Genomic DNA, 17499 nt, shown 5'->3' with positions numbered 1-17499 from the left:
CCCATCCCAGTTTAGTCATCATAAAAAACTATAGCATTTTTGCAGAACAATAGTACTCCAGGATTTTGGTGGTAGGGATCAGGAGGCCTCTAAATACAAACTCTGAACAGGGCTGGTGGTAGGGTTCAGCTTTGGCTCCCATGATAGTCACTGAAAAAGTAGTCATCCTCATGCTCCTTGTTATGGTATTTACTCCCTGGGACCTTGGAGATGTTTTTACCTCTGTATTCTGGCTTCTGACCTCATCATTCAATGTAAACTGTTCCTTCCAAAGTCACCAGTGATCTCCGAATTGCCAAATCTGAAGTGTCCATGTTTCTTCAACATTAAGTTGTAAGAGTAGGTGGTGTCAGCTGCCAGGACAATGATGGGCAATGTGACCAACGTGTCTTCCTCACTTGTTTTCAGAAAATCAATGAGGGGATCATCAAGGCTGAGTCCTACCTCCTGGAAAATGCTGCAGATATACAGAGCACTTTTACTTTGGCTATCAGTTCTTATGCCTTGGCCCTTGGGGTTCCATTTCACCATGATTTTCGTGCCATCTTTTCAAAACTGAAGAAAGAAGCTTTTGTTAAAGGTATGGCAATTAATTTCTCCATTCTATGATTAGTTGTTGGTTATTTCCTATGCTTGAAGCCTTTTACTAGGCACTGAGAGGAATATAGTGACAGAGTAAGGATGGTAATGGCTGGAAGTCAGGAGACCTGGGATCATGTTCTAGTTCTACAACTCACTAGCTGCATCACCTTGAACAAGTCCCTTAACCTCTCTGAGACTTACTGTCCTTCTTCCAGGAGACAACAGTCATAGCCTGGGGCCCCCAAAAGCCTGTAGAATCTCATAGACTAGGTTCAATCTGGGAGGTTCACCCGGATGGGTCAATATCTCTCAGCTTATTGTACCCCATTTAAAGTTACTGCAGGAAAGCTTCTAATATATTCATATTAGAGCTTATGGCTAGGCTTCCCAAGATATTGTAAAAGGGACCCCCAGCTCCTAAAAGAATTTAGCATATAAGCAAATTGAGGGTGGTATAGCCTTTATTTCACTCCATCAAAAATTCAGAAGATGCAGAAGTTTCATAGACACCATAAACAGATGTAGAAAGCATGTAAGGTCCTCACTAACCTATCAGCTTTCCCATGAAGCAAACTGAACTTGGATTTGCTATCAAGACAAACCTTTGATATTCCTACAAGTCTCATTTTCCCACAGAGTCCCATACAGCTCCCTCCCCACAAAACCTATAGAGCTACCTTCTTGTTAGGATTTCCCCCAGAAGGCAAATATACTTTGGGGACAGCTGAACAAACAGTCCCCTTCCCACTGAACTAGCACTGTCCATATAACTTATTGACTTTACTCTCTAAGCAGAATACTGTGCAGGACCTATGTGGATTCTTGCCTTTTTTTTTTTTTTAAGGAACATGCTGTATCAGGAAATCTCTAAATATGTAATCCAACTGCCTATCTCTCAAACTTGGGGCTGCCTGTGAGGCAACTCCCCAAAACTGGTGCTGCCCAGATATCTTTCTTTTCTGGATAGAAGGCTAGATTCCAGGATGATGCTGCCTACAGCATTCAAAACCTCCCCCCTCTCCACAGGAGGTATGGGGTTCAATACATGCCTCTCTTTGCCATATGTTTCTGCTGCAAGTCACCATCAACTGCTCCTGGGGTCTGGGAGATCTGCACAGGGCCATAGGGTCTCCACCCCACCCCATACCCCAAATGCTGCTCTGTCGATGTTGTCTGTTTTCTCAAAGTCCGGAGTACAAGAAAGAGGGAACTGGTTTCCCAAGCTGTTTTTATAGACCACAGATAGGAATAGCTACTCTAAGAACCTGTCATCTGAGTCTCAGCCAAACAATCAGTCAGAGTTCCTTATGTCCTATCAGCAAGTAAGCTACCAGTGAATCACTCCTCAAGATGTGAAACCTCTCAAGTACTCTCAAGCAAAGTTTTATACCCTGTGACCTCATCAAGTTGAATGGGGGAATAAATCAAATTAATCAATCGCATTGATCAAATCCACTTATAATCTATTTTCCAAAGTTGTTCCAAAGTAATTCACAAATTATCATAAAATGTGAAACACTATTATTGTGTAAGTAGCAAAAATGCATAGATCCTTGTCCTCATAAAGATTACACTCTAATTTGTAGATGAAATATATCACATGAAGTTTTAATGGAAAGAAGGCAGTGTACAATAATTGTGTGCATACTTTGTTTTTTTGGTGGTTTTTTTTTGGGGGGGGGCTAGGCAATGGGGTTAAGTGACTTGCCCAAGGTCATACAGCTAGTGTTAAGTGTCTGAGGCCGGATTTGAACTCAAATCCTCCTGAGTCCAGAGCCAGTGCTCTATCCACTGTGCCACCTAGCTGCCCCTGCGTCCATACTTTGCCTTTGTTATTTCCTGCTTCTTGGTTCCAACTCACACTAGACAACTGTTTGTTGTCCAAATTAGTTCATTTGAAACAGAAACTCTGCTGCTACTGACATTCCAGTGCTGCTGAGACCATGGGGGAGGTCATCTGGTCCAACCTTCTGAAAACTGCAACATAGATGATAAATGACTTGCCCAAGGTCACAAAGTAGTAAGTACAAAGCCAGTATTTTAATCCAGGCCATAGATGAGTAAGACAGACACTAAGTAGCATATAGAGAAAGATGACATCCTAGGAATTTGTATTCTACATAATTTCAGCAAATTTGCTTTCCATTCTTTTTTTTTTTTTAGGCAATCCACCCACTTATCGCTTTTGGAAAAATGATTTTAAAAATAAAGATAACGCTATTCCAAGTGTTTCTACAGCCCAGATGGTAGAAACCACTGCATATGCTTTACTTTGCAGTATACTCTTGAATGAAATAGATTATGCTAACCCCATTATCAAATGGTTGTCTGAAGAACAAAGATACGGAGGCGGGTTTTATTCCACCCAGGTAATATTTCTTAGTGCTATTTCCTCATCTGTTATTTATTTTCATGGTCCCCTGCATACCATGTATATTCCTTTCCCATGTCTTTGCTACCACCAATTTTACCAGAAACATAAAATATGTTATTTCCATAGACCTTTGGATAATAGGATTTTAGAGTCAGAAGGGACCTTACAAATCACCTAGTCTAATCCATCTCTTGTTGTTTCTATTCCTATGATTTTGGGTGAATCATTTAACTTCCTATGGTCTTACTTTCTTTCCTCCTTTGTAAAAATTATAGGGTTGCCATGTGACCTGAGAGAAATCATAAACTCTCTGATCCTCAATTTCCTCATACATAAAATGAGGGGGTTGGACTGATTGATTTATAAGATTTCTTCCAGTTCTGATTTGAATTTACAGTTCTGATAGTTTGTGATTCTATAATAGTAAGAGTCAGTCAGTCAAAAAGCATTTATTAAGCACCTACTGTGTGTCAGGCACTGTTCTAATCAAAAGACAGTCCTTGCCCTCAAGGAGCTCACAATCTGATGGACTGTAGGATTATAGAACTGGATTGGGGTGACCAAGATTGTCAGGAGACCATGCCATGACCTATAAAGCTGAAGGAACTAGTGATGTACAGCCTGGAAAAGAGAAAAACAGAGGGAAGAAGGAGGAATATGAAATTGTCTTCAAATATTTAATGGGCTGTCAAGTGAAAGAGTAGCAGACTTATTTTACTTGCCCTCAAAGGGAAAAGCAGGGAGCAATGCTTGACAAACTTCCTAATAATTTGAACTGAATCTATGGTTTTGTGAAATATGACTTATCATGACTATAGCCTAAGCATAGTTAAAATATTAATAATAAATAGTATTTATATAGTGCCTTTGGGGCAGCTAGGTGGTGCAGTGGATAGAGCTCCAGGGCAGGAGTCAGGAAGATTCTTCTTCCTGGGTTCAAATGCAGCCTCAGACACTTACTAACTATGTGACCCTGGGCGAGTTATTTAAGCTTGTTTACCTTGGTTTCCTCATGTAAAATGAGCTTGAAAAAGAAATAGCAAACCACTCTAGTGTCTTTGCCAAGAAAACCCCAAATGGAGTCACAAAGAGTAGGACATAACTGAAAAGCAACACAACAAAAATATGGTACTTAAGGTTTTCAGAGCACTTTACAAATATTGTCTCATTTTACCTTACAATGACTCTTGGAAGCAGGTATTATAATTAATCCCATTTTACAGAGGAAACTGAGGCAAACAAGGGCTAAGTGACTTACCAAGGGTCACACGGCTGATACATGTCTGAGGCTGGATTTGAACTCAGGTCTTCCTGACTCCAAGTCTAGTTCTCCACAAACTGTGCCATCTAGCTACTATCTTGCATTGGAACAAATGTCATATTGGATGTAAAAGATGTTTTGTGGCTTATAAAAGATTAATCAAGTCTAAGCAATTATTGCTATTGGTCATCTTATATCTCTTCACTGATTTTTCCCAGGATACAATTAATGCCATTGAGGCCCTGACTGAGTATGCACTCCTGCTTAAAAAACTGCAGTTGAATATGGACATCAAGATTTCCTACAAACACAAAGGTGACTTCCTCCACTACAAAATGACAGACCAGAATTTCCTTGGGAGACCAGTGGAGGTAAGTAAAAAAAAAAAGTGTTAAGAAATTAAATTTTAACTCCATAATGGTTTCTAAGTTAACCCTAAAAATGACATTGAAAAAAGATCATAAATCTGGTATCATAGAATCTCAGAGTTGGAAAAGACATCTGAGGCTTTATTTAGTCCAAATTACACCCAAAGGAGACTCTCTTCTATACAACATCTTTCTGTACAACATCAAGATTTGGCTCAAAGATGTCAAAATGATAAGAAATGCATCTGTGCCCATGGCAGCCCGTTCCACTTCTGGATAGCTCTAGGTGCGTGTTACCTTGTCCTTACAACGAGCCCAAATCTGCTTCTCTGAAGTTTGTAGGCATTGCTCCTAGTAACTCTGGGGCCAACCTGGTCTTTTTCCAGGTAGCAACTTTTCAAATATTTGAGCATGGGTATCATGTCCTTCACTGTACCTTTCAGACCTAACCATTCTCAATGGTTTCAATCAATTCAACCAATCTTCCAGTGGCGTGATTTCAAGCTCTATAACCCTCAGTTAAGATGGCCATCCTCTCTCCAGTTTATCTGTTTCTTCCCTAAAATATAGTGCCCAGAACTGAACACAGTACTCCCCATGTGCTCTAATCAAGGTAGAGCAAGCAGGACCGTCTATCACCTTCCTTCTTCTGAGCACTAAGCTTCTCAATGGGGCCTGCAATCATACTAACTTTTTTGACTTCCAAACCAAAATGTTGACTCATTTTTAGCCTATAGTCCACAAAATTCCCCTCCCCCCCACCTCAACAGATCTTTTTCATAAGAACTGTCATTTAGCTTCCCCCGACTCTTTACTTGGGGAATTGACTTTTTGAATCCAGATACAAAACTTTACCTTTATTAGGAAGGCAGTTGCCAGATCAACATATGCCCTTTATTCAAGTCACTGATAAAAATAAAAAATATAAATATAAAATATCAAAATATAAAACACTCCTGCAGGCAAAATAGATGGTTATAGTTAATTAATGGTCTTCTAGATCTAAAATTATTTAGAAGTTCAAATCTGAATATTAAGAAAATAAGGGAAACTTTTCACTGTTTATTTGTCCCTATGAGAAGCAGTGCCATGCAGTGGAAAGAACATTAATCTAGAAATCAGAAGACATAGGAAGTAGTCCTCCACCTGCCTCCACCCTGCTGCGTGACCTTCCCTCTAGAGCCAATACCAATGCCAATGTTAATCTTGTGTAAGTCATTCATACCTGATTACTTTAATCATATTAGCTAGTTGCTAGCCAGGAAGTAGGCTCAGCTGCATTTCAAGAAAGAGAATTTAACTTCTGGGTTTTTCCTTATGCCAGGTCTGAATGCTGTTTGTCATCATTATTGAATTTAATTATTTTTAATTGTGAAAGGAAAGAAAAGTTAGGCAGAGATAGAAGAGAGATTTCAGAAGACGTAGGGGGATAAAAAAATTTATCATAGATTTGTAGCTGGAAATATCAGAGGACATCTAGTCCAAACCCCTCATTTTATAGGTGAGGAAAATGAGGTTTAGAAAAGTCAAATGACTTTCCCAGAGTCCCACACCTACTGAGTATCAAAACCGGGATTTGAACTCAGTTGTCTTTGATGCAAAGGGAAGCTCTTTAGCCGTTACACTGGATTGCCTTTTATCTGGTTTGGAGTTTTATCCCGTGCCACTGTTAACAACAGCCACATTAGGGCCACTGAAAACTGTCACCCTGCCATGGATTGTGAAGCCTCTACTAGACACCAGAAAACCCTGATTGGTTTACAAATGAAAATTTGTGATTATGCGCATTGATTTAGGTTATTCTCTCAAACAGAATGAGTTGACTAGGTAGGAACGCCAATGTAGCCATAAGGAAGCATTTGGGTATCAGCACATTTTCATTTTTCTGACATACTTGGCAAACCAACCCCAAATAAATGTCAATATTTCAATGCAAGCATAATCATCCTGGTTATTCCCTCCACCATTACAGATATTCCCCCTCCATGCCCTTTCATCCTAGGTGAGTTATATCATTATCTTTGCATAAATACTTTGTAGAAGAGTCACAAATCAGACTTAAGGCCTTCCCCTGGCTCTTTGTAATAGTCTATCAATGTCATTACTAACAATATGTCATCCATCACCCTTATTCTGTGTCTGGCCAACTTCCTGCTCCAATCATATATGACCTCAGTGATATTGTTTTATGACATTTTTTAATGTGTAAGTCTTTGCAGGTAATTTGCTATAGCATATTGCTTTTTCCCACCACGTCTTTACATTGTGCTTGGGCCACTGCCATTCTATTTCTTCTGAGGTAGTGACGGCTCATGATCTGGAGCCATATTCAAGCACAATCCTGGAAGCAAACAGTGCTTCCTGTTTGAGAACCAGTGTAGCTAAGTGCAGAGCAGCTAAGTGGTGCAGTGGATAGAGTGCTGGACCTGGAGTCAGGAAGAATCATCTTCCTGAGTTCAAATCCAACCTCAGACACTTACTTACTAGCCGTGTGACCCTGGGCAAGTCACTTCACCCTATTTGCCTTAGTTCCTTATCTGTAAAATGAGCTGGAGAAGAAAACAGCAAACCAGTGCAGTATCTTTGCCAAGAAAATCCCAAATGGGGTCATGAAGAGTCAGACGCAACTGAAACGACCAAACAACAGCAATGTAGCTAGGTGCAAAGAGGCTCATCATCCAAAGGGGTCCTTTAGGTGATGTTTTGGTTTGGGGGTTACAGCAACCCATAAGGCAGATTTTTAACGTGTACCCTAAATATAGCATTTATTTTCAACGTCAAATGATAAGAGCTATGTTTCTTTACTTTTTCAGGTACCTTTGAATGATGACCTAGTAGTCAGTACTGGATTTAGTAGAGGCTTAGCCACTGTACATGTAAGTAAATGCTTATCTGGAAAATATCAGGGAGTTAAATACTTGCTTCTGCCATTTCACACCCACCTCATAAGGGAGTAATTCACCCAGAGAATTGTTCCTTCTGCCACGGAAGCCTCCATCCATATAGGGTTAATATAAGGCATGCTATTAATTCTATCTAGAACCACGGTAGCTTCCTACACAATTTTCTGCTGAAGAAAATTAATCATAATATATGGAGAATAATATGTAGGCAAAGGTTCTCTCCAAATTTTGAATATGTGTGTAAACACATGGATCAGTTTTTGTATGCTATTTTTTTCTGATGCTTTAAGGAGCCCTGGTTTCATATAAGGTTTCATGAAATAGTAGAGAGAATGCCAGATTTGGAGTTAGAGCACTAAGGTTTGCATGCTTACTGTGTTACTTATTCCCTGTATAACTTCAGGAAATTCTCTTGGCTTCTTTGGGTCTCAGTTCACCCATCTATAAAAAAAGAGTGTTGGACTAGACCCCTGAAGTTCCTTCCAATTTTAAGGCTATAATCTTACAATCTCATATTCAATGTGGAAACTCCCTTCACAAAGAGTGATTATTTCCCAAGTAATTTGAGAAAATTTTATTTTCTGGTGGCCAACCTTCTAAGGATGAACCTTCTCTGAACTTAGCCAAGTGGTCCTTTGGATTACAATTAATTGCCAGACCTATAGTTAAGACTGTAGCTTTGAAAGTGTTTATACTATACTAGCCCAGACTATGAGGACCCAGAATGTTCTTCATTCCAAGATGAAGCAATGGAGTATGACTTCAGTAGATGGTTATTTAAAATCTATTTTGGCATGTAGAATAGAGGCAGTATGGAGTAGTGGATGGAGAGCTGGCTTCAGAATCAAGAATACTTGACTGTGAGACCCTGGACAAGTCATTTACCTGCTCAATGCCTCAAGCAACTCTCTACGACTATAAGTTGCAAAGAAAATACTGATCTCCATTGATAGAATGAGTTCCTCACCTGGAGATCTTTTCACTGATGAAATCACAGACCTAGTTTAAAAAAATGAATACATGTCTTTTTGTTAAGGAATGAAATTTTTTCACATAAGCACTTTTCTTATCTAAACTAATTTTGCAAGAGACTTTTCTCAAATATTATGTGTCTATTTTGTTGAGCAGAGCACAAAGAACATAATTTAAACTTTTCTTATTTGCTCAAAGTCATCATTCTAAATACTAAATCTCCTCAGAACTAGACTATAAGGCCTTCAGGGACACTTGAGTTAGAAGGCCTATTTATCTCTTCACTAAATGGCCACAGACTATTGAACTTTTGGAGTTATTATATCTGCTTTGTATTGCTTTTGTCAAATTGTCAAGTCATTTTTCATCATTAATGTTCTTGTTCACTGTCACTCGTCACCCCTCAAATTCTTCACTCACTTGCTGGTTCTAATCAGCTCTGAGTGGACCACCTTCATCTTTTACCCTGATGTTCTGCCTCAGATTCCCTTGGGTTCCATTATTCCATGCAGAAATTATTGGGGGGAAAAAGAATTGTGCCATTCAGATATGCCACATCTGACAGGACTCTTTTTATCACAGTCTCCAGCACTGGAATTGCTCAGTGGGAAAAACAAAATCCCAGGCCTGCTCAGTCTCACCAATTGGACACACAAGCTAGGGGTTACCTGCCTGGTCATGTTACCTTAATCCTCCACTCTCCCAAAAATATATACCGCTTTGGCATTACTCCCAGGGTAAACCTAGACCTCCAGAGATCCAGGAAAGGATACCTCTAAAACATTTACATTGATTCACATTCTCTCAGCTTTAAATAGTCCAGTTACTCTCTAACCATCTTTGGTCTGACTCATGCAATTGATTGTTCTAAATACAGCTCTAATCCTTTGCCTGCACACTATTCTCTGCATAATCTATTCTCTTCATTCCAAGGGGCCCCTTTTCTGCTCATACGTACTCAACTGGTTGACAAGACAGAATGAATAAAAAGGTATTATGTGCAAAGCATTGTGCTAACTTCTGAGGATACAAATAAAAAAAAACAAAGACAGTCTTTGGATCAAGTTACTTACATTCTAATAGGGGTGGAGACTTCAAATATAAGGGGAGTAGTGGCCTAGGATAGGTATTCTGGGTTGGAAAGTAACAGAGATGGTAAGTAGAGCTATGGAAGAGTAGACTGGCACACCTTTCCCAGGAGGTGAATTAATTGAGGCAGCTAGGTAGTATAGTGGATACAGGTCTAGTCCTAGAGTCTGGGAGACCTGAATTAAAGTCTGGCCTTAGACATTTGCTAGCTATGTGACCCTGGTCAAGTCACTTACCCTCCCTTTGGCTCAGTTTCCTCAACTATAAAATGGGGAGAATAATAGCACCTACCTCCCAGAGTGGTTGTAGGATCAAATGAGATGATATTTGTAAAAAGCCTTTAGCATAGTACCATGTAGTAGGTGCTATATAAACACTTGTTCTTTTCTATTCCCCTTCTCTACTTTTGATGGGATAAATGTAACAGTACTGGAAAAGGAGTGGGGGTGGGGAGTGCACAGAGGATACATAGCCAGGATAGTGAAGTAGAGGGAGCATTCTAGCCAGACTCTTCCAACATTCCCCTCCAGCCAACTTTAAAATAATAATTGAACTCTGGAGTAGCATAGCCAACAAAAGATTTGGGTGAGACATTTTTCCAGTCCAAGATGATTTGGGTCAGAAGGAGAGGTCTGTGATACTGGGGTTATGGTTGGCCTTCAGTGCAGCCCTCTGGCAACACCTGCTGTGGGCCTTGGAGGATGCAGATAGAAGCAGCAACAGCAGTTTAGGAAGTTCTCACTGCCAAGAGAGGGTAAGGGGAATGGACAATTGGTCAGAGATTGCAGGGCACTCATGTTGGCACTGGGCACAGGACAGGGTGCTATGTGGCAATTCCATTGCCCATTACTCAGGTCCAGGTCACAGTTTCAGGGTGGAGAGAAATACTAGTCTTTATAGTTACAAGGGAGCAAGGCCCTTACTGTGGGTCCAATTAGCATTTTTCTTTGAGGCTTTGCTTGTGGCTGTTTTCACATTGTTGTCTTCTAAGTTTATGCCTTGGTCTTCCCTGCCACTGTAGTAGCTTTTTATGGTCAAGTTATTTTGTAGTTGTTGTTGTTTGCTCATTTTCCAGCCTATTTCTTGACTTTGAACTTTATGTTAAAGTTGGGCCCTGCTCACCTGGGGGTGGGAAGCACAGTGCTAAGCTTTGGCCTTTTCATGCTGCTGCTTTCAGGGTTAGTTCTGGGGGGTCTGCAAAATTTTCAGTACTGCCAGGGTGGTGTGATCTAGAGAGAGGTGTGGTCACTGCTCTCCTGGTCTGCATTCTGGTTTTTACCCAGGAAAGACCCCTGCTCTCCTATAGTCACAGGTGCTAGTCTTCCTCTTGGTCTTGAAACTGTGATCAAGGCCCCTCCTCCCTTGTGACTGATCACAAACACTCCTCTCTGTCCTGGAACTGCAACCCAGACCTGCTTATGGGCAATAGGGTAGCCAATCAACACCAGCTGCACCCAGTGCCAGCAAAGGGTCTCCTGTAATCTCTTTCTGACTGGTTGTCCAACTCCCTTACTGTCTCTGGTCTCAGAGCTCCCAAAGGTGCTGCTGCAGCTATTGAGGAGGCCTCCAAGGCCCACCACTGTTGTTCCTGCCCCACTCCAGGCTGCACCCACCCCATTGTTACAGACCTCTCCTGCAGACATCCTAAGTTGTCTTAGGCTACAAAAATGGCTCTCTCTGACCTTTCATTGGCTCTCTCATTCCAAAATTTGATTTGAGGCATTATTTTGAAGTAATTTGGAGGGAAATTTTAGGAGAGTTCAGCTGGATCCTGACATTTCCTGCCATCTTGACTCCACCCTCTCTTCCTTTTCTTCCCTTTTAAATCTAATATCTCTCTTTATTTTTCTCTCTGTAGGTAAAGACTGTCGTTTATAATATTGGTACTTCTAAGGAGATTTGTAACTTTGGGTTGAAAATTGATTTCCAGGACATGGAAGGTAAGTCAGTCACATATAACTTTGACTATGTTTTGGATTAAGCACAAGATTGCATCTGTGAAAATCTACCTTGGATAAAAATTTTCTTAAAAAGTACTCCAAAGTTAAACTTTCTCAGCTCCATTCTCTAACCTGTAAGATTGTAGGTTGAGATTCCAAGTGAGCACCCTACTACAGCTAAATGAATTATTTGTAGTAATCATTGATCAATAAATAATTCTGACCAATCTATTTGGCATTTTGATGGCTCAGCAATCTCAGTGGTATGGTTACTTCAATAATTACAGATTGGAATCTCTCCACACCTTCTCATCCTGTGTAATCTTTCCACAAATCATCTTCCATAGGACGTTTACAATACTCCCAAGGAGCTGATTTTTTTTAGGCAATTGGGGTTAAGTGACTTGCACAGGGTCACACAGCTAGTATGTGTCAAGTATTTGGTCTGAGGCTAGATTTGAACTCCGGTCCTCCTGACTTCAGGCCCAGTGCTCTATCCACTGTGCCACCTAGCTGCCTGAACTGATAGTCTTGCAGGACAATGAGACATCAACATAGAAAGCTATTATAATTCATAGTATTATGTGACAAATCCCTTAGAGAATTACAAAACAAAATCCTATATGAGGTCTGAGGGGGAAGGTTATTATCAATAAAGGCAGACATGGGGATAAGCAAGGAAGGCTTCCTGGAGGAGGTGGCATTTAACCTGGGTTTTGATGGGTGGGTAGAATTCAGCCAGCAAAGATGGGAAGGAAGAGCATTCTGGGCTTAGGAAACAGCCTGAACAGACACAAAGACTTGAGTATGGGATCTCCTCAGAGAGCAGTGAGCTGTTTAACCTAGCGGTAATGATGCCTTCCCCTTGTTCTTTTAAAAATCTTGAAAGGAATCCCAAATAGTCAATTAATAAGCATTTATTAAGCACCTACTATGTTCTAGGCACTGTGCTAAGTGTAGAAGATACAAACAGGAAAAAGAAAAACAGTCCTTGCCTCCAGGAACTTACAATCTAATGGGAGAAGACAATAGACAAAATAAAGCTGAAAAGTGGGGAGTGGGAGAGGAAGAGAAGGATAATACTATCCATCTGTTGTCTCTCATCTTCACTACCTGATCAGCTGACTTCCTTTCCTGATCACACACAGAGGTCATGTGATGTAGTGAATTTTGTGGACGGGCCTGATACAAAGATAAAGAAGAGTCGTTTTGCCCTTGTGGGGTTTACATTCTTATAAACCTTACATTGGGCTTTACACAGGTGCAAAGTTCTATAAAGGTCAAATGGTAGAAAAATTATTGATCTTAGTTTTGACTCCCCCATTTGGTTCAGTCCTTATGACCATCTCCCATCTGACTATTGCCATAGCCTCCTAATCAGTTTTCCTGCTTCACTTCTCCAATCCCTCCTCCACACAGCTGCCAGGATTATCTTTGTGAGGCACAGGTGTGACCATGTCACTGCCCTGCGCAGAAATCTTCAGTGGCGACCTTTTGTCTCTAGGATAAAATGCCAACTCTTCAGCTTGGCGTCTAAAACACTTCCCACTCTGCCTCCTGCCTCCATTTCCAGCTCATTTCACATTACCGACCCTTCACACTTGGTACATTCCAACCAAATTGGCCTCCTTGCCACTCCTCATACATGGCATTCTCTCTTCCACTTCTAGGCCTTTGCACAGACTAACCTCTGTCCCTGGGACACACTCCCTCCTCACCTTCACCTCTCCCACCTCCTACCTTGCATTCTGCAATCCCCCTAGTTGTTCATGCACTCTCCCTCTTTAAATTATCTCATATTTACATACCTGTTTACTTGTCATATCTTCCCAGTATAATGTAAACTCTTTCAGGGCCTATATTGGTTTTTTTTGTATCTTCAGTGCTTGTACATAGTATTCACTTTAGGCTTAGATCTTAAAGGTCATCTAATCCAACCTACTCGTTTTACAGAAGAACCTGACACCCCAAAAGACTAAGTGACTTGGCCAAGGTCACGTAAGTGGCAAAATGCAGAGTCCAAATTTGAACTCAGATCTGACTTCAAATCTATCAATCTTTCCATAAATGCTTGTTGAACTCAACTGAATTTTTTCAGGAAAAGTATCTTATCTAATGAGCTAAAATTATCTTGAATATTTAGTCTGGTGCCATGTAAGGTCATATGATCACAGATTTCAAGCTGAGATGGACAGCATCCAGTGTAATCTCATCATTTTACAGCTGAGAAAACTTGAGTCTGGGGAAGTTGTGACTTGCCCAAGGTCAAGCAGATTGTGAGTATCAGGGGTGCGATCTGAGCCCAGATGCTCTGACTCCAGAGCTAGTATTCATAATTGATCAAGGTCATTTAGTCAACAGCAAGCACACATTAATCACTTATTATGTACCATGTTCCATGCTAAGTGCTGGGGATGCAAAGGAAGGCAATTCCCATTGTAGTTACGCAAACATGAAGATAACTGAGGGTGTACAATGTATCTGAGAAGTATTCTCAGTGGTAGAGGCATTAGCTGCTGCAGCGATTAGAAAAGGCCTCCGTTTGAAGGTGAGGTTTGAGCCAAGTTTTGAAAGAAGCCAGGGAAAGGAAGAGGAAGAGGTGTGGAGAGGGAGCCTTCCAGACTCAGGAAATAACCAGGGCAGAAGCATGGAGGTGAGAGATGGAATGTTTACTGAGGGGCTAAGATAGGGAAAGACGAGGGTATAAGCAGTGTAACAGTAATGTCCTGGAAAACAAGTGAGGGATGGGGGAATTGGAGGTCACAGTGAGGATAAATAACAAGGTTAGGTACTGAAAGGCGGAGGGAAAGATGGACCGCAAAAAGATTATGATTTGAAAATAGAATTGCCAAGCTCATAAATATGGAAGAGGAACATGTGTGGGTGATGGCAAGATCAAAGATATGACCATGGATAGCTAAGGTGAATAATGTATCTATAATATATATCTATGTGTGTATACATACATATATATGCATGTATATATATGTGTATATGTGTGTATGTGTATGTGTATATCTATATATAGATGGTGTATGTATATATACACATATGTGTGATATCTACAAACATATGTGTATATATACACACCTATATATAGATATATATACATATCTGTAGATATCTACACATATATGTGTATGTACACATTTATGTATAGATATATTAATAATATTAATATATTCCCTAGTATTTATATATTATATTATATTCCCTAGTATTAATATTATAATATTATCTATTCCCTAGTATAAGGGCAGGAGTTGTGGTGAAAAGAAAGACTGAACCAGTCACAAATGTCTGGTAGCTCAATAGATAATGGCCACTAGGATCTGAATAGGTTGATAAATTTGAATTGAATGAACCTCAAAGGAGAGGTTTCTAAGTGATAGTGGTAGACATAGAGTCTAGAAGTAGCATTGGAGAACAAAGAGTATTCCAATTCCCCCCTAAGACCGGTGAGTCAGGAGGTATGACTTAGAAAGGGTGTCATCCAAAATATCATCAGAAGGAATTCAGGTCTCAGTGAATGCCAGAGGATGGACAAAATGAGAAAAGAAGAGTTTTAAAGTGACAAAAGTTAGTTAATTATGGATACAGCAAGCATTCCAGAGGTCACAGGGGAAGGTACAGGCAGAGCTGAAATGTGACACTGGAAGAGGAGGGGTGAGGGCAATGGGAGTAAGTTGGAAATGGTGACTGGAGTTTGTACACTAGAGCTGAGAATTGAAAATCACTAATATGGGGAGACCATCAGGGGATGGGAATGAGTTCAAGAAGAGTGTAAGTGGTTGGAGAGAAGTCCATTGAGGGACACAGGTGACTAGACTGCACAAGGACCTTCCTCACGGGCCTGGCTTAAGTTCTTGTTGAACTTGGACAGAAGCCAAGAGGTAGGTGGAAGATAGAGTATAATCCCAGGTCTGGTCACAAAGGCTTGGTCAAGGAAGACCCTGGGGAATTCAATCTTATATTCAGATATCAAGGTAGAGGGGAGGGATAGCCAAAGTTCTTATTCTTCTAGAACCCATAAATTTCTATTAAACTTTGCTATCAATTTCCAAATGATACATAAGGTTTCATATCACATAATATTTATTAAGGGGCATGCATATTAAATGTAACTCGATTCAGCAAAACTTTATTAAGCACTTGCTATTAAATGACCCTGTTTATTTTTATTTCCTAAATAACTTAGAAAATTATGTTTATGTAACTCTTATTATTTTTTGTGTTAGTTGACAGCTATGGAAGATCGAATGAATCAGGAGATAAACTCATAATAGCTTGTGCCAGGTAAGTTCAATTCCTTTCCTATACATAGAAGTTATAGGGTTGAATTTCTCCTTTAGCCAACAATATTCTCTTCTCTATAAAAGTACTTGGAATCATGAAATACTTGAACTACACGTGTTTATTATGGACTTACTATGTGCCAAGTGTTGTGCCAAGTGCTTCACAGATATTATATCATATTATTCTTACCCTGGGAAGTAGACACTATTATTTTCATCTCCATTTTACAGTTGAAGAAACTGAAGCAGACAGAGGTTAAGTGACTTGCTCAGGGTCACACAACTTGTAAATATCTGAGGCCAGATTTGAACTCTGGTTTTCCTGACGCTAGGCCTAGTGCTCTAATCATTGAGCCACCTCGCTACTATAGAAACGAACTATGAACATAGAATATTAGAAAATAGAACATGGAATATTAAAGCTAAGAAGCATCTTAAAAGATAAATTGTAAGAGCATAGATTATTACAGTGGAAGTTTCCTTAGAGGTCATCTAGTCCAATTGCCTCACATTTATAAATGGGGAACTGAGGATGGTGATTGGGAAGTGACCTGTTTAAAGTCACTTGAAAGTGGAAAATAAGCAAAAAAAGTCAGACATGAATCCAGAACTCCAGACTCTCAATCCAGGGCATGTCCACTATAACTGCCCTCTTTCTGAGGAGAAAAATAAGTAAAGAAGTTGGGAATGTCATGAGTAGTAGAGACCAGTGCCACTTAAATGTGCTATTCAATTTATCTAAGTTGTCTTCACAGATGATATGTAGAATGTTAGATCCATGAGAGCAGAGACAGGTTTTTTGCTTTGTTTTTAATCCCCAGTTCCTTGTACATTTTTTGCATGTCTCAACCTATGAGTCCATTAGAATGAGGAATTCCTGGTATAGAATGCAATCCAATCCATCAACAAGTATACATTGAGGGCTTACTCTCTGGGGATAAAAGACAAAAATGAGATTGTTCCTGCACATAGAAACATATATCTATTAAAGGAATGAATGGTGATAGGAAAAAGGGTCAAGGGGGTCAAAAGTAGAGGAGAATGTAATATTGAATGACAGGGTCAAGACTAAGAAGGGAGGCAAATGTAGCCAAAGGAGGGACTGTAGCCTAAGAAAGAATGAGAGGTGGAGGGACCGGATGTCACAAGGTGGCTCAAGTAGGTGGAGTTAAGAGGATAAAGATGTGGGGAGAAGTAGGATGGTCAGAGAGGAATTTCAGGAAACTTTTAATTCTTGGACCCTTCTAGGTGATTTTAGGCCCTACCCATCCTCTAATCTCTACCCTTATGCAGATCAGCTACCGCCTAATTTTCAGTTTTAGGTAGCTGCCTGAGCATTCTTGGAGTTTAAGTGATTTGTTCTTGGTAACACAGCTAGTGGGACAGTGAGGTGGCATAGTGGATAGAGCACCAGGCCTGGAGTCAGGAAGACCTGAGTTCAAATCCCATCTCAGACACTTACTAGCTGTGTGACCCTGAGCGAGTCACTTCACCCTGTTTGCCTCAGTTTCCTTATCTGTAAAATGAGCTACAGAAGGAAATGGCAAACCATTCCAGTATCTTTGTCAAGAAAACCCCCAAAGGGGTCACGAAGAGTCAGAAACAACTGAACAACAACAACAACAACAACAAAAATAAAACCACACCCAGTATGCATCATAGAAAAGAACTGAACCCAGGACTTCCTGATTCCAAGGCTAGCCCCCTGATCTGCT

At 40.3% G+C, this 17499-nt stretch overlaps 1 protein-coding gene across 1 annotated transcript in view; it reads left to right on the top strand.

Moving 5' to 3' along the window:
* LOC114047345 (complement C5-like) overlaps positions 1-17499 on the top strand; it is a 120548-nt gene that overhangs the window by 76416 nt on the left and 26633 nt on the right. The window contains exons 28-33 of the mRNA XM_027868146.1: positions 409-580; positions 2746-2951; positions 4436-4588; positions 7399-7461; positions 11408-11489; positions 15728-15785. Coding sequence (XP_027723947.1) covers positions 409-580; positions 2746-2951; positions 4436-4588; positions 7399-7461; positions 11408-11489; positions 15728-15785 — 734 coding nt within the window. The remainder of the gene's footprint in view (positions 1-408; positions 581-2745; positions 2952-4435; positions 4589-7398; positions 7462-11407; positions 11490-15727; positions 15786-17499) is intronic.

The sequence above is a fragment of the Vombatus ursinus genome, unplaced genomic scaffold (assembly GCF_900497805.2).
Source record: "Vombatus ursinus unplaced genomic scaffold, bare-nosed wombat genome assembly UNPS02014786.1, whole genome shotgun sequence".
Lineage (NCBI taxonomy): Eukaryota > Metazoa > Chordata > Mammalia > Diprotodontia > Vombatidae > Vombatus > Vombatus ursinus.
Note: the sequence above shows the minus strand (reverse complement) of the source record. Positions and strands in the feature narration are given on the sequence as shown.